A 17,343-nucleotide genomic window follows, 5' to 3' on the forward strand; every position below is an offset into this window, starting at 1 on the left:
CTATGTGATTCTGCAGAATAGAATTAGGAGAAGGATGCCTGTTGTAGGGAAGAGGATTTTGGCTGGACATAGGGAAGAACTTTTGAATCAATTAAACTGTTGAACAATGGATTGATATGCCTTGGGAAGTAGCAAATGCCCCATCTTTAGGGAGGGAGAAGGGTGTTCAAACAGATGTTGAATAAATTAGTCTTGATGTAATTGCTAAGGTAGCTAGGTACTAGATAGTCTTAAAACCTCTGAGGTCCTTTCCCTAAATTCTTAAAGGCTGCCATTCATAAATTCTAAGAAATCATATGAGATTATATATATATATACACACATACACACATATACATGGCATATGTATGCACATGTTGTGTGCATATGTATCTCTGTGTATATATATATTTCTAAAGTCCTCTCCCCAAGTCCTTATGGAAGTCCATTCTAGCACTCTAAAAGACAACCAGAAACATTCTTTCAATATATATGTCAAAAAGGTTTATAGAGATATAATTAGGAAATATAAAGCCCCCTGCTCCAAAGTATATCCTCTTAGAATCTTAAAGACAAACAGAAGCATTCTCTAAATACATATGTCAAAAAGTCCAAGATAAAAATTCCCCTTTTTATTAGCTGGTGAAGGGTAATCAACAGCAGATGAAAGTACTAGGAAGATAAGCATTTAATCTCTATTGGTTTTTATGCAATCTTATAGAAAAGGCCTAAGTAGCCAGAACAAATATATCTAGAATCTAGGATATAATCTAGGATAGAAAAGTAGAAAGTCAATATTGGATAAGGAGGGTTATCTTCTAAGACTATTTATTAAAACAGTGTTTTCAAATAAGCAAGCTTCAATGAAAAGTCACAGTTCTGGTACACTGTGATACATGGCACATAACACAGGCTGAAGAGTCCTAAATACAGATCAGTACATACTATTTGATCAAATAAGATGACATGGCTGTAGAGAGGATAAACAGAAATATATTGTAATATTCAAATCACTCATCAAATAATACTTGTGACTACTACATGTTAGCCACTTCTACGTGCTGCGGAAGATAGAAGGCAAATATAACATACTGCCCTTGAGTTTCTAGTCCAGATGAGGAGCTAAGGTTAATAAACTCAGTCAAATAACAACACAAGATAGTGAGTTGTTGTTGTTCAGTCGTTTTCAACTCCCTATGACACCATTTAGAGTTTTCTTAGCAAAGATATTGGAGTGGTTTGCCATTTCCTTCTTCAGCTCATACAGAAAAGGAAACTGGGGCAAACAAGGTAAAGTCATTTGCCCAAGGTCACAGAGCTAATATGTACCTGAGATTGGATTTGAATTCAGGAAAAGGAGTCTTTCTGATTCCAGACTTGGTGCTCCATCCACTATACCACCTAGCCACCCAGGACAGTAATAAGTGACAAATAAGTGGAAAAGGAATTAAAATCTTTGTAATTTCACAGGCAAGAAAGATCAGTATGGTTTGGAAAGTTTAATATGACAGCTTCAGGGAGGAGATGAAACTAGAATCGGAGCTTCAATTATAGGTAGAAATATAGGCAGTGAAGGAGAGAAGAAGGAGACAGACAATGGCAAGGAAGAGTAAGGAATATATTTGGAAGTCATTGAGTAAATCCAGAATAGGCAGTTCATAATAAACTTTTAAAGGTACTTTGATATAGAAAAGGAGTTAGATAAAGCAGTGGATAGGGTAGTGGATCTAGGGTCAGGAAGACTCATCTTCATGAGTTCAAATCCACCATGAAATGCTTACTAGCTGTGTGACCCTGGACAAGTCACTTAACCTTGATTGTCTCAGTTTTCTCCTCTGTAAAATGAGTCAGAAAAGGAAATGGTAAACCATGCCAATGTCTTTACCAAGAAAAGGCCAGATGGGGTCACAGTCCAATACAACTAAATTAACTCAACAACAACAAAATGATAGAGAGAGGTTTGGGGGCAGTTGGGAGGACCTTAGAGGGTTAACACTCGCTTCCTACAGATGAAGCAAATGAGGTCTAATGAAGGGTCAGTGACCTGCCAAAGACTGCAGCAATAGCAATAGTGGCAAAAGTGGGGGTCCACAGTTTTACTTACTAAGAAACCACTTATTTAAATCACTTAGATTTATTTAGATCACATTGGCTAGAAATGGTTTTCTTTCAAACCTATATTATAAACAAAGTACCAAGATTTACCATTCTAAACATGGATTCTTGGTCACTTTAACCAGGTTGAATCAACCTCATGGGGGGTGAGGTATATGACACCTCATTTATTTCCCCTTCCTTGTTTGTACTCCAGGCAAAGGTGCAGAGGGCTCTTTCCAGGGCTTTTAAAAACAAAACCAAAGAGGCTTTGAAGAGAGCTCCATTTCTAAATTATTCACCTTTCCCCACTGCCAAAGCTTTCCAGGTAGGAGACCTTTTGTTTCCCCAGGAGGGTCACTGGGCCAGAACTGAGGACAGCTTTTCATACTAGGCCTTGGCTGTCTGCAGATATACCAGCTCTCTCATTCCCAGACCTGCCATTCTTTTAACCTTCAGCTCCATAGAGGCCCAGAGAAGGAGGGGGAAAAAAGCCTTTTATAACCAAATTATCTCTGTGTATTCATCTGCCATTATGTTAATGCAATGTGAAGCTCAGCAGATGGCACAAAGTAAATTATGCTGGTGGAAAAAAAAGAGAGAAAGAGAGAGAGAGAGAAAGAGAGAAAAATTGACCTTTCCAGGACTCGTTCAGAATCCAAAGCCGAGTTTGCAAACTAAAGTTTCAAGCCTGGCACCAATGCAGACAATGATTTTCAAGAGGCAGCTGAGGATAGGGTTAGTCGCTTCCAGAGGCCTCTCCTGGGATCTGGGTTTTGCTTTGCTTTTCACTTACCTGCACATTTTCTCAAAGAGCTCGGCGTACCCATCACAGTTACTCTTCTGGCTCTGCAGAATGTCAGTGGGCTTGTAGGACCGGCGGTCCTTTTCTTGGGCAGCCACAATATCATACTCTGGAAGGACAAAGGTGGAGAAGAAAGCATAAGAAGATGGAAGGCAGGTTCCTCCCCAAAAAGGAAAATGGCAGAACAGAAGGACAATGTTTTTATCAGATAATATGATAATCGGTGGGGTCTCAAATGTATGATTTCTTTAGGGAACTCCTAATGAAAGGCCCCCTCTCCCATCATAGATTATCATCTACTAGGCAATTTATAATCTTAGAAAGATAGCTGGTACACTGAGAGCTGTGAGTGACATGCTTGTAGGACAGTTTGTAACTGGAGTGGGACTTAAATGCAGGTCATGCTGACTCTCTATCCATAAGATCTCTCCTCATCATCATTATCATGAATAGAACTGGCTCATAAATAGTTTTGTATTAAAAAATGAAAGTGGGGTACTGGTCCTAAAATATATTTCATAAACTCCTTTTCTTTCTGTTTCCATTTGGATTGGTTTCCACGGGAACTTGGATCTGGGAGGCCACTAGACTGATTAGCACATTCACCAGAATGGGGGCAGATGTAAAAGAGGTAAAGGCAATTTGGGACAGTCTTTTTATGAGTTCTTTTGTTAAAAGTTTGGAGGGGGAAGGAGGTTAAAATAGAATTTAGAAGCTGTAGATCTATTATTTCTGCTTGCTCTCCCAAAGCATATAAAATTTGAAAGTGGTCATCCAGGAGAAGCTAGAGGATGCTGTTGATAGATTTCTGGGCCTGGAGACAGGAAGATCTAAGTTCACATGTGGTCTAAGACACTTAGTATGACCCTCTGCAAGTCACTTAACCCTATTTGCATCAATTTCTTTATCTAAAAAATGATCTGGAGAAGGAAATGGCAAAGCACTCTAATATCTTTGCCAAGAAAACCCCAAATGGGGTCACAAAGAGTCAGACGTGATTGAATTGACTGAACATTGACAACAACCCAGAAAATCAGTTCCTATGAACAGTTATCAAGAGGCCAGGCCTACGGTGGATGATAAAGTCTGTAATGAGACTCACATATCTATTTATTAGACTGAAAAAAAGGGGAGGGAGGGTTTTCTGGGCTGTATGGGTGGCGTTGCATACAGGAACTATCCTTGGTTCCTGAGGTCTGTGCCCACTGACTTCAGCTGAAGGTTTCTGAGAGCATGTCAGGGAAAGGAAAAATAGACTCCCAGGCAATACAAATCAAACTATGAAAGCTTAAGCCAGGGGACCAAAGTGTTGCTGCTCTGTCATTAACCGCCAGACCGAGAGATTGATTCCTACCATTCTACGCTCGCTGCCATGAGGGCAGTTGAATAGTTGAATCCTCATAATTTCCAAATGGAGAGAGAAATCTGCCTCTGAATGGAATATCTCAGTGATCAGGGCCTCTTTGGAACATAGTTCAGTGTGCCAGGAAATGCTTTTATCGGATGAATGGCTTATTGCACTGGTCCTGTGCCAAGACCAGAGGTCCTGGTGATCTGTTTTTAAAAGTGACGCTTTCATCATGAGGACGAAGTCTATCCTCCAGGAGACACTGCAATTAAGGGATGTGTAGAATTGCTGGGAAGTAGGTCTGCTGTGACAGGTGAAATATATACACAAGAACACAAATAAGTATGAATTTATATGCATACATGTTTGAATGACTGTAAACATGTATGTATCTATATATGTTTATGCATGTATCTATATATGTACATACATATAATTTATATATGTGTAATACACATATGTACTGACTGACTATGGGCAAAACACTTAATCTCATCTCCAAGATGAAGCTTCCCTCATGGGTTTTTGTGAGCCTCAAATGAAAGAATAGTTGTAAACTATGTTTTGCAAATGACAAATTACAATAAACAGCTATTTTTTATTATTATTCATGAATAAATTCACATATTAGTATTCACTCTAGACAACTCCAATTCCTTAAGACTCTAAGTTGCAGAGAAATCCCCAACAGGTACTGATAAAGGGTATTTATTTATATGTGTATGTGTATTATGTATATGTAAACAATAAACACACACATATAAAACAAAATCACAGCTCCAATCCCTATCTCTATATTGTATATCACTATATGTTTCTAGATATATAGGAACAGTGAGAGAGAGAGAGAGAGAGAGAGAGAGAGAGAGAGAGAAAAGGAGGGGGGGGAGAGAGAGAAAGAAAGAGAGAGAGAGAGAAGGAGGGAGAGAGAGAGAAGGAGGGAGAGAGGGAGAGAATTTCTGTATGTGAGGATAGGAGAAAGAAGATTATGCTTCCTGACATGATATAATGTCTGCCTTTTAGCCCTATATGTTAACTAGCTCCCATTGGATTGGACTGGCCGTCAGACAATAAACACTTATTAATTACCTACAATATGCCAGACACTGTGATAAATGATGGGAATACAAAAAATGGCAAAATAGATCCTGTTCTTGAGAAGCTCATAGCCTAAAAGTGGAGCAAGGGAATGGGGGAGGATCGTAGGAGTTTGTAGACGTAGATAGTATTTTGGATTTTAACCTTGTGCCTGTACCAGGTGAGCAGTCCACTTCTATTTAACATCATTTGGATTAGCCTACTAATCTAAATAATACTATTTGGTATCATTTGAATCCTTAATCCCTGGTTTAAGTAAAAAGATCAGTGATATTGAAATCAATAAAAATGTTCAATATTATTAATGTTATTGTATAAATAATAACACTACTCTGAGTTGGTTCTGCCAAGAAAATGGCTAACTGGGATCATATGGAGAACGCTAGAACTGGATAGAGTGAAACAAATGACTGTGGCATTTTACAGATAAAGAAACTAAAGCAAGTAAGTGTCTGAGGCCAGATTTGAACTCATGAAGGTGAGTCTTTTTGACTTCACACCTGGCATTTTATCCATAGTGCCATCTAGCTGTCTTGTATCAATGTTAGACTAGTTCAACTTTTATAGTGAGGTATGTGAGAAATCAAGGAAGTGCTCTGAGAAGCTGGCAGTGGTTTGGTGGAGACCTTCTACATTTTCCTTCCCATCTCCTTTAGTGGTGGGGGGCTGTATTTCAAGGAAAAGAAGTAAAAAACTTATGTAATGGGCTTGTCTTCCCTGAGTGTCTATGACTGGTTCCCATGATGCTCTGGAGATAGAACAGAGCTCCTATAAGAAAGGGTCTAATGATGTGACCTGTAGCTTCAGCTTAAGAATCACAAATCAAATCTTCCATGATGTCTCAATCCCCCACCATTGGGGAAAATTGCCCAGGAATAGGTATTGCCGAAGGGGTGGGATCTATTTAATCTCTTCCATATAAATGCTTTACTAAAGGTACCAACAAGGAACAAAATGAACCAATTTGAGATTTAGCTCCTATAATTTGTCTCTCTTCTGAAGAGAGGTACTGAGCTATGGATTCTATGGATTCTGCAATAAATTGAAGTCCACAAAGTGGTTTGTTCAATGGGTGAGAGACCTGGACTTGGAGTTAAGGCGACCAGCATTCAAATCTCTCTTCAAACACATACTAGGTCTGTGGCTCTGGGCAAGATATTTGACTCCCTCAGCCTCAGTTTCCTTATCTACAAAAGTAGCAAAATAAGAGCACCTACCTCACAGAATTAAAAGGATTAAGGGAGATAACATGTATAAAGCTTGGCAAGCCTTAAAGAGTTATAGAATGCTAGTTGTCATAATTATTTTATTGTTCTCTTATTATTATAATTATAATTATTTTATTAATTGTATTATTACCACTAGTCAGAGTTGACTGTACACCCATGTTGTGTGACTTACCTATGTGATGGCATATCCACACCCAAATGGCTCTGACTTTCTCCAGGTCTGTATGAGCCTCCTGGAGCAAGGCTTTCACCAGTTCTTCCAAACTAGACTTGACCTTCACCTGTTTGAGAAGGAACACAATGGGTCGGAAACAGGACAATTGTGGAATAAGATGAACTATCATTTCCCCATATTGTTTAGTTTGGAAAAAATCGGATGTTGACTGAGGTATGGGGGATAGAAGAGAGCAATGCAAGTAGCTAAGTACGATTCATGGTAAAAATTGAACTGGCCAGCATTGATGTGACCATAACCCCTTCTTGTGGAACTTCTTTTACCCTCAGTTTGTGGCCTCTCTTTTCTTTTACATAACATTCACAGAATATAATTACTACACCTCTTACTTTTTCTTCCCCCAGTCTCCTGTGAGTTTTGCAATTGAAACCAAGTTATTTTGTTGTTAGGAGCAATTGTAATTTTGGAGTTGGGATCAGTAATGGCCAACAGGCTCCTGGATAAGAAAATTAGCTCAGTTGGATAATTTAATAGATAACAGAATTCCTAGACAGCAAGAGATCAGGTCTGAGGAAATCAGCTAAGAATGGTTGTAGCAGGAAAGTCTCTGCAAGAGGGGTCCATAATCTAAGGGTTGTGAAGGTGGTCACAAAGAACAATAAAGGTAAAAAAAGAGTGATGAACTAACTCACCCCAGCTCTAAGATTAACTGCTCTCTGTGTTTTCTGGAATAAGGCTCACTAGAGTTCATTTTCGTCAGAAAGGATACATAAGAATAGAGGGGAAGAGATGCTGGCAACTGTTGGCATTTTCCACATATGTTGATGTGGATGCAGACCACCTTTGAAGGAATTTGTATGAGCTTGGTGAGTTTTTGGTATTCTGGAGGAGCTCTGTGAAGCTGGACTTTAATTCTACTATCCCATGTTACTTTAACCCATGCCCTGAGAGGATCTTCCTATCTGAGGATCAGAGGCAAGCACAGCACATGATGGATCTCTTACCTTGGAAGCATACTCATCCAATTTTTCAAACTGCCTTAGGTCTAATGGCATGGATTTCAGACTAGACCGATCCCATGGATAGGCTGGAAAGCATAATAGGAAAATTTTCTCAATTGTGAAGGTAACTCTTAATAGTGTTGTTCATTCCAGACAATAATAATGTCTAGTGAGCTAAGGTCAAATGAATGGAGAAATAGGAGACTTCTACACAAAGTGGGTTCCTAGCACAGGCTAGTTGGGACAGTTTTAACATTTTAGGTAAGAAAGTATCCACTAGAAAATGTTTTTTCTCTTCCTTCCTCCAAGATACTCTCTCAAGAGAATTGAGTATTATTCCTGGTTCTGTCATTTAACTGGATAAGTCTCTGGACCTCAGTTTCCTCACCTTAAACTAGTGTGTGTGTGTGTGTGTGTGAGAGAGAGAGAGAGAGAGAGAGAGAGAAAGACAGAGAGAGAGAGAGAGAGAGAAAGACAGAGAGAGAGAGAGAGAGAAAGACAGAGAGAGAGAGAGAGAGAAAGATAGATAGATAGATAGAGAGAGAGAGAGAAACAGACAGACAGAAACAGGGAGAAAGAATGGATTATGATAAATATCCTTCCAAATCTAATATGAATCTGAATAAGATAAACAAAATCAACAACATTTATTATTATTAACATAAATCAATCTGACAGTCATGTGGATTTTTGTAAATATGGATATCATTTAGATTGTCTCCTTCAGTTTCTCTATGTAACAGTGTCTACAGAGACATAGGATACACTTTACTCTCAGTTATCTATATAGTTAAATGAGACGAGATAAGGCACTAACTAAAATCTACAAATTATTCATTATCCTATAGCATCCAGTTATTTCAAGCTCTGCATCCTCACTCCTGGTCACAGATAAACCTCATGTGTAGAAAAAGTATATGGATACCCAAGAGGCACAATTTGGAAGATATTTTGGGAACTCTCTATTATCCAAAACATCCTCTTTTCTCAACAAATTATTTTTCAAAACCTGGTACTATTTACAGATTCATTCTCTTAGCTTATCACTTATTATTGACATTGTCACTTATTAAAATTTTAACTTTCCTTCAGGGACTGAAAGATGAAATTTTACAGAAGGGAATATATAGAAGTATAATGGCATGGAAGCAAGAATGTAAACCTTAGTAGTAGGAATGCCTGAATCCAAGTTCTTTTTCTGGCACACATCTGCTATGTGACCCTGGGCAAGTCATTTAACCTTTTCAGTACCTCAGTAAATCCCTGAAGATTAAGTTTTAGATCTGTCATTATCTACACTGGTAGAGGAAGTTTTCCTATATGGAGTTTATTATATTAGTGAAATCACAAGTCTGGAACAACACACACACACACACACACATACACACACAATTCAATTTGTGTACAAACATAAACACACACTTATTCTTGAGACATAAATGTATTTGTTGTTGCTATTCAGTAATTTCAGTTGTGTTCAGCTGTTTATGACTCTATTTGGGGTTTTCATGGCAAAAATACCAGAGTGGTTTGCTATTTCCTTTTCCAACTCATTTTACAGTTGAGCAAACTGAGGGAAACAGAGTGAAATGAGTTGCTCAGGATCACACAACTACAAAGTGTCTGAGGTAATTTGAATTCAGAAAAATGAATCAGGCCTGATACTCTATCCACTCTACCACTTAGCTGCCACATAATGTATACATGCAACATATACATAGGTATATGTGATATTTGCATATATGTGCATATAAATACATCTACATTTCTTAGGAATAAGATAAGAAAGAATTTAATAAAGATAAATGTAAATTCTACATCTGGGTAAAAAAAAATCTAAATCACAAATTTAGATAGACTTAGTGTGTCTAGACAGTGCTTCCTGTGAAAAAGATGGGCAATGATGGAGGGAGATGATAGACTACAGATCCAATATTATTCAATGGTATGACATAGTAGCCAAAAAAGTTACTGTTATGCTAGTTTGCATTAAGATAGTTATAATGTTCTGAATAAGGGATAGAATAGCTCTGCTTTACTTCACTCTAAGGCAGCTAAGTGACACAATGGATAGAGAGCTGGACCTAGATAGAGCCAGCACATATCTTAAGTATTATGTTTTTGTTCTGGGCATCATATTTTAACACATATGGAGGACTTCCAGAAGAGGATGACCTGGAAGTAAGGTAACTGCCAGAAAACAATCATTTAAAGGAATTGAGGATGTTTAGCTTAGAGAGAAAATTTAAAAAGATTTCAACGGTTGTCTTCAAGTATTTGGAAGACTGTTTTAGGGAAGAGGGCTTGTGCTTATTATTTCTGACCCCAAAGTATAGACTTAGGAGGAAAGGATTAGAAATCACAGAGGCATGTTTTGGTTTAAGGTAAATAAATTTTTAAAAAATATTTATACTATCCAAAAGAGAAATGATTTGTCTTGGAAGGTAGGAAGTTTTCAATCATTGGAGGTCTTTCCAGTAAAGGCTAAGAAACCATTTCTAAGAATTTTTTGCAAGGACTTTTTGTGGCTACAGATTGGTCTAGATGGTCTTTGAGGTCTCTTCTGGTTTCTTGATTCTGTAATTCATCAAGCTAATGAACTATAAGCACGTTAATATGAATCAATACCAATTACCTTAGGGGCAGCTAGGTCATGCAGTGGGTAAGAGTTATGGACCTGGAATCAGGAAGACTCATCTTCCTGAGTTCAAATCCAACCTCAGATACTGTGTGATCCTGGGAAAGTCATTTAACTTTATTTGGCTCAGTTATCTCATGGAGTTATCTTCCTAGAGAAGGATATGACAAACCACTCCAGTATCTTTGCCAAGAAAACTTGAAATGGGTCATGAAGAATTGGCCATGATTGAAAACAATTGAATAACAACAACATGAATCAATTTATCAGAAACTTTCCAAACTGATAGATCTTCTGAACTAATTTAAGATAATGAAATACAAAAAAAAAAATGTTTCCTTAATGGAAGAGAGAAAAGAGATCTCAGGCTTTGGGAGTAACATTGGCATATGGCTAGAATTGGGTGGGTGAGGAATTTTCGTGTAAAGTGTCTGGAGGGAAACAGTATAAAAGAAGACCAAAGCTTTGGTAAGGATACAGGAGAAAAAAATCCTTATTTCATAATTTTACCCAGAGTTACTTTTGTATCCTATTAAATTTTTTAGTCTGTGTTTCTCATACTCAATTAATGTTCATTGGATAGATGGAGGGAGGGAAGGTGGGTGGGATGGAACCATTTAAATATGAGTATAGTGAAGTGACTTTGAACTCTTAATGATGCAGAAAAAGGTCAGAAAGTGGGAAGCCCAAGGAGGTTATAAGTCAAAGGAGTCCTAGATAATTGACCAATTAAGTAATGAACTCTTGAATAATGGAAATTTTGTTATCCATAAAATTTCTTTACCCAGTTTTCAAAATGATGGCAATAAGCTGAAGAATATTACTAATGTGAACTGGAGATTTGAAAAATATCTCCTATTTGATGGTAAGCTCCACAAGGGCAATGAATACCTCTTAGATCTTAATTGGATGTCTCCTTGGGGCTAACGTGCTTTGTAAATGATTACTACATTGAAACGAACTGTTTTTGTTCCATCAAAAATATTCTCTATTGTTGCAAGCTGAACTTCTTACCACTATGAAAAAAAATAATTTGATGTTTAAGAAGAACCTGGGCATTTTAATTTATCACTACCAAGCATTTTAGAATGGCCACTGACAGAGAGCTCTGACCCCAGAAGTGCTTTGTCCTTATGTTTCAGAGAAAAGGCCTCTTTGAGGATGCCATTTAATGCTGTGATCAGCACAAAGTGTTCAGGAGAACAGAGATACCAGCCAAGTCAGGAGGACAGGTTGGGAAGGCATGGGAAAAAAACAAAGTATATTAGATTTTGTTCTTTTTTGCTTAAATCATAAACATCAGCAAATACTCTAGGAATTGTCATTGAATAAAGATCTTTAGCTACTTCTGATTAGCTTAATGGACAACAGAGAGAAAGGAGGATGTTATTGCAGTCAATTGTGATATTGTGTGATCACCTGGTGATAAGGTAGAAAAACTCCAGTGCTAAGAATGCCATTTCCAAAGACTCTCCAAAAAGCTTCTTCTGAAGGGCTCCATCCTGGGAATGGAAAGCTGTGACTTTCATCTGATCTTTAGAGCAGGACTGCCTACCTCATACCTCACATACCTTCCCCAGACACAGGGTCCCGAATAAAGTATAGACTTTAGAAATTTTTTGATCCATGATGCCTTCACAGATCTTTGCATTCTACTGAGATAGAGGAATCTAGTGAAGAGAAAATTTGGATAGGATTCTAGAAAACAGGGCTATTTTCCTGACTCCATCACTCAACAACTGTGACCTTGGGCAAGTGACTGCCTCCCGAGACTACTTCACAGAGTAGAGATAAAAGGAGGTAATGGTAGTGATGGTTGTTCTCTCTCTCTTTTTTTTAACCTTTCCATTACTTTCATGCTCCAGACTCTTGAAGATGGTGAGAGAAGGTAGCAATGAGTCGACTAATACCTCTCTTTCTTCTTATCCTCAACATTTTGCTTGGGAGATTGAAAAGTGGGGCAAACACAACTCACAGTCACAAAGAGATATTGGAATTATTGAGGTTTATGACTACTGCTCCAAAAGTATTCAAAAAGTGAGCCAAGTTCTTTAGGGGATAGGGTGGGGAACCAGCTTTTTTTTTTTATCACTAGTTCTTAAGATATATGGGTAACTGAGTAATTACATGGTTGCAGAAAGATGTGGCCTCTCTTCTTCCCTCCACTGTCTGTCCATCCATAGTAAGCAAGGGATTTTACTTCTTTTTTTAGATCTTAGTTCATCCATTTCAAAAATGGAGAAGAGAAGATGATCATATTTTACAGAGACATGGAGAAAATCTAATTAATGTTTGTGAAGATTATTTGAAATCCCTGGATACTAGACTGCATAGGAGTACAAAGCATTTTCTTTCTAGATTTATTATTTCTTTTGGAGGGTTGGATGTGGGAGGGTTGAAGAAAGGGAGCAGGAGATTGAGGGATTATACCATTCATCTCCCTGTTTTCAGGTAGTTCGGCCCCTACACTATTCCAGACAGATCAGTCAGCGTATATTTATAGAATGTCTACTGACTGAATGATAGAATCAATAATAAAGTCATAGAATGTTAGAGGTCAGAGATCCTCTGGGCCAGCCCCCTCATTTTACAGAAGTCAAGAAGTTGAGTTTCAGAGTGATTAAGTGATTTATCCATAGTCACATAGATGGTAGATGAGTCTGAACTAGAACCCAAGTCCCCAGTGCTCTGTGTGAATATAACAGGTACTTAGTATTTTCTGAGTGTATGAATGAGGGTGGGGGTAGGGTGACATAGTTTCCACGCACTGTAAAATCTGAAAATGCCCGTGCATCTTCTGATACTTACTCATTTCTGGAATCACTGTGATTATATCAGAAATGAGGCATGGCAATGGGGACTTTGGGATAAAGTACTTCTCTCTTTGATGGAAACGGACAGTAGTGAGATTAATGATTCATTTTTAAAAATAGAACTATTCCAAATCCAGACCATCTAGTTGCCTTTCTACATGGCTTGATATCCAAGTATATTAGTCATGGTGTGGTAAATGATAAATATGCTGTAGTTACAGATGATGTGATTGACAAAGGGACCTTAGAGTCAGGAAGCCCTACCACCTCTGACATTCAAGGCAAGTACTTAGCTCTAAGTATCTTGAGGAACTCTCTAAGGCAAGAGTTCTTAACCCAAGGTCCAAAAATTTGTTTTTGTTTAAGATAACAAAATGTCAATATAATTAGTTTCATTTGTAATCCATAGATTTAATTTTATGTATGTAAAAATATTATTCTATGTTTCACTAAACTACCAAAGCTTCCATGACACAAAAGAAGATTTAAAAATCTCTCTCTTAAGGCTGTATGTTGCTGATTTATATTAGTAGAAATTTCTTTTATAGGGGTGCTCCTTTCATCCATGAAAGCACATATGGACCAAAAAATGGACAAAGAAATTCCAGCCATTAGGATTTCCTTGATTAATTCCTATTCCAGTCGTCCCATAAATTCCAGCCATTTAGAAAAGAACCAATTTTCATCTTCCTACTTAATTCTGAATTTTTTTTATGCTCTAAACTGTTTGCTTCTAGGTGAAATGTCCAAATTCTTAGAGAATGGGCCTCTTTCTCTTATGGCTAGTGCTTGTTTTCCCAGAAATTTCATTTAGAAATATTCCCTGGAATAGGTTTTGGCCAGGTTCAGAACACATTGAGTCATTTGAGGATATTCCTCCACTTGGAGATATGTAAGCCAGCAGAAAATATTCTTCCATAGTGAGACAGACATTGAGCACAAACCTGAGGAATCAGTAATCAACTAACTGCTCTTTAGTATCTCTAAGATATGGTATCTGTAAGATATACTTTGCTCTTTCTGACTACTGCCTAGGACCATCTTCTTTTGTTGAAGTAGTGGAAGGGGAGAAAGGCAAGGAGAGAAAGCCTTATTCCAGTGAAGGGTTGTAGATAATCAAACATGGACTAGAACAAGGTCAAACTCCATGGCTTAAAAAATACAAGTAAAATCTAAGTTGTCTACATTTCATGACAATGAAATGAAACATCACAGATGAGAGAAGCAATCTTATATAATACTCTTTTTTTGTGTGTGTATTGTTTTTTCCCTTTGAAATGATGGAAGGAGTCTCACACACACATTATTCAAGGTGCTACCAGTGACACACTTGCCCTTTTGACTTCAGCAGTTTCAATACTCAGTTGTCTAAGGAGGTGGATGTAATTCTCATAAGTCTAGCCTGGGATCTCTCTCCAGGTATTCATTATAAAAGAGGCAGAAAAGTCTGAAGGAGTGGAAAGGGCATGAACTGGAAATCAAGGAGACCTAGGCTTGGCCCAATCATTAGCTATGTGACCTCTCTGTCTTGGTTTATTCATCTGTAAAAAATTAACACTATTACCAGCCTTGTTTATCTAATAAGGTAAAAATCAACCAAAATAATTGATCCCCTATTTCAGTCCCTCTCTCCTCATGTCTCTATTCTTTTGCCTCAGCTGTCCACCTTGCTCAGTTGAAGTGCCACTTTCTGAAGGAAGATCAATGTCACAATTTTCTCAGGGCTAGTGCCTTCTCAAAATCATCTTATTTCTGTTTTGTAGGAAACTACATATGTATATGTTGTCTCCATTGGCTAGATTTCCTGAGAACTAAGTTTCCTGAAAGCAAGAAGAGTTTGGCACATAGTAAATACTTCATAAATGTTTGTTGATTGATTGTTTGGATATTGGATGTGAAAGTAACATTGTAAAGTAATGTTATATACAATGGAAGGGAAAGGAAACAGAGTATAGAAAAAAAGCACTGAATTCAAGAGTCAGAAATTCAAACCATGGACTCCATATGTTTCTCCATATGTTCAATGGGGATAGTGTCACATGCTTTAATCTTGATTAACTCAATTAATTTTGGTGAACTTCAGTTTTCTCATTTCCTCAAATGCTGCATTAATGAGCTATTACTATTAGTAATAATAATTGTATTATTATTACTATCCTCAAATGTGGAGTTGGCTAATCACAATATTGGCAATACCTGCAAGATATTCAGAATAGTTGAAGTCACATATTATCCTGGAAATCCCAGGGAAATGAAACCTACTTGCTTACCTTCCCCTCACCCCTTCCCTCTTTAAGAGCTTTTTATATCTATAGTCGACATCTTTCAGGTTTTCTCTGACAAGGGCTATTGCCTTGACCTAAATGGATGGAAAGTGGATTTACACATTTAACAGGTTTCTGCTCAATATAGCTCTGAAAATGAGGGATTTTTTTCCCCTTCTATTTGGAAGAAGGATGACATTTCTAAAATGAGGTTGAAAACAGTTACTAGCTTCAGTCTTTCTCCGTTCCATTTCATAATATCTGCATATTTTAAAACCCTATAATGATTTATGCCTCATTAAATCTCCCCTCTGTACAGATTATATAAGGCTCAGAGGCATAGCACCCCTACCCAAATATGTTGTGCATAAATACATTTAAAATATCTGTGGCATTAACCAACTTGATCTGATTTCAAATCATAGAAAATGCATGGAATAAAGCTAACTATATTTAATACAGAGAATCATAAAATGCTAACACTGGAAGGGGCCTTAGAGAACCTCTAAGAGAACTGAATTCCCTCACTTTACAGATGAGGAAACAGATTTATAAAGAAAATGGGAATTGCCCAATGGACTAATGGGAGAGCATAAGTACAAGCTTAGTCCTTCTGCCTCAGTCTGACATTTTTTTCCACAAGACAACTTTGTTTTATTAGCTTATCTATTAAACCATGATATATTTATATAGTCAATATTTAATAATACATTTAAAACTATTTAATAATGACTTTAGAATTAATTTTTTTCATGCCATATAAGTATGGCATCAGAAATCAGACATTTTTATGTAGCTATAGTTTCAATTTATTTTCTACAATGAGATTCTACCTAGATTAGGAATTCATTAGTTCTCACTTGGTTTAATCTTTTCTCCAAATCATCCCATACATTACTTAATTGTTGGGTTAACCTTCCTAATTTGCAGATACCATTGTGTCCCTTTGATGCTCAAAAGCCTTTAATGGTCTCTCATCATTTTAGAATTAAGTACAACTTGTTTAGTCTTGACACTCAAGGCCTTCTACACAGAAATTCCAACTGACCTTTCCAGCCTTATTTCTACAGTTAAACAGAACTGGCAGATAGGTGGAACAATGGGAAGCCTACTGGGCCTGAAGTCAGGAGAACTCCTCCCTGAGTAAAAATCTGTCCTCAGATACTTACTAACTGCATGACCCTGAGAAAGTCACTTAACCCTGTTTATCTCAGTTCCTTATATGTAAAATGAGGTGAAGAAGGAAATGACAAAACACTCCCATATTTTTGCCAAGAAAATCCCAAATGGGATCCAGAAGAATCAGGCATGACTGAAATGACTGAACAACAAGAAAACAACAATTACAATCATTTTGTTTTTCCAACTCTGGGGAATTTCTACAGTTTTTTTTCCTGTATCTTGACTGCCTACCACCTATCCTACTATATGACTATCTTTCCCTACCTTTTGAAATCCTACTTATAAGGCCCAACTCAAATATCAATGCTTTCATAAACTTTTCCTGGTACCCTAATCAAATATGGAGCTTCCTTTATCTGATTGTTTCACCTATTTACTTCATTAATTCATTCACTTTTTTTGACATGACTTATCAACCCTACTAGACTATATGCTTCTTAAAGAAAAGTGTCATATCTTCTTTATGCTTGTATTTCTCTCCAGAACTTAGACCACATAGTTTGTCATAGATAGTAGAGACTTACTAAATGCTTAGCAAATTGAACATAGTGAATGAATGCTGTATAATTTGACCAATATTTACCATGGGCATCTTTTCCTCCTGGTTGCTGTGGTCTTGTGTTTCCATTCCGATCACCCTGAAAACCTAAAAAATTCCAAATGTCAGTGAGTCAAATATAGACAGTTCTCAACTATTCTGTTAACCCATATTCTTCC

At 37.3% G+C, this 17,343-nt stretch overlaps 1 protein-coding gene across 1 annotated transcript in view; it reads right to left on the reverse strand.

The window, feature by feature from the left end:
* KY (kyphoscoliosis peptidase) overlaps positions 1-17,343 on the reverse strand; it is a 98,484-nt gene that overhangs the window by 44,257 nt on the left and 36,884 nt on the right. The window contains exons 5-8 of the mRNA XM_031959772.1: positions 17,210-17,272; positions 7,733-7,815; positions 6,726-6,834; positions 2,870-2,987 (exon numbers count right to left, since the gene is read on the reverse strand). Coding sequence (XP_031815632.1) covers positions 2,870-2,987; positions 6,726-6,834; positions 7,733-7,815; positions 17,210-17,272 — 373 coding nt within the window. The remainder of the gene's footprint in view (positions 1-2,869; positions 2,988-6,725; positions 6,835-7,732; positions 7,816-17,209; positions 17,273-17,343) is intronic.

Source organism: Sarcophilus harrisii, chromosome 3, assembly GCF_902635505.1.
Source record: "Sarcophilus harrisii chromosome 3, mSarHar1.11, whole genome shotgun sequence".
NCBI lineage: Eukaryota > Metazoa > Chordata > Mammalia > Dasyuromorphia > Dasyuridae > Sarcophilus > Sarcophilus harrisii.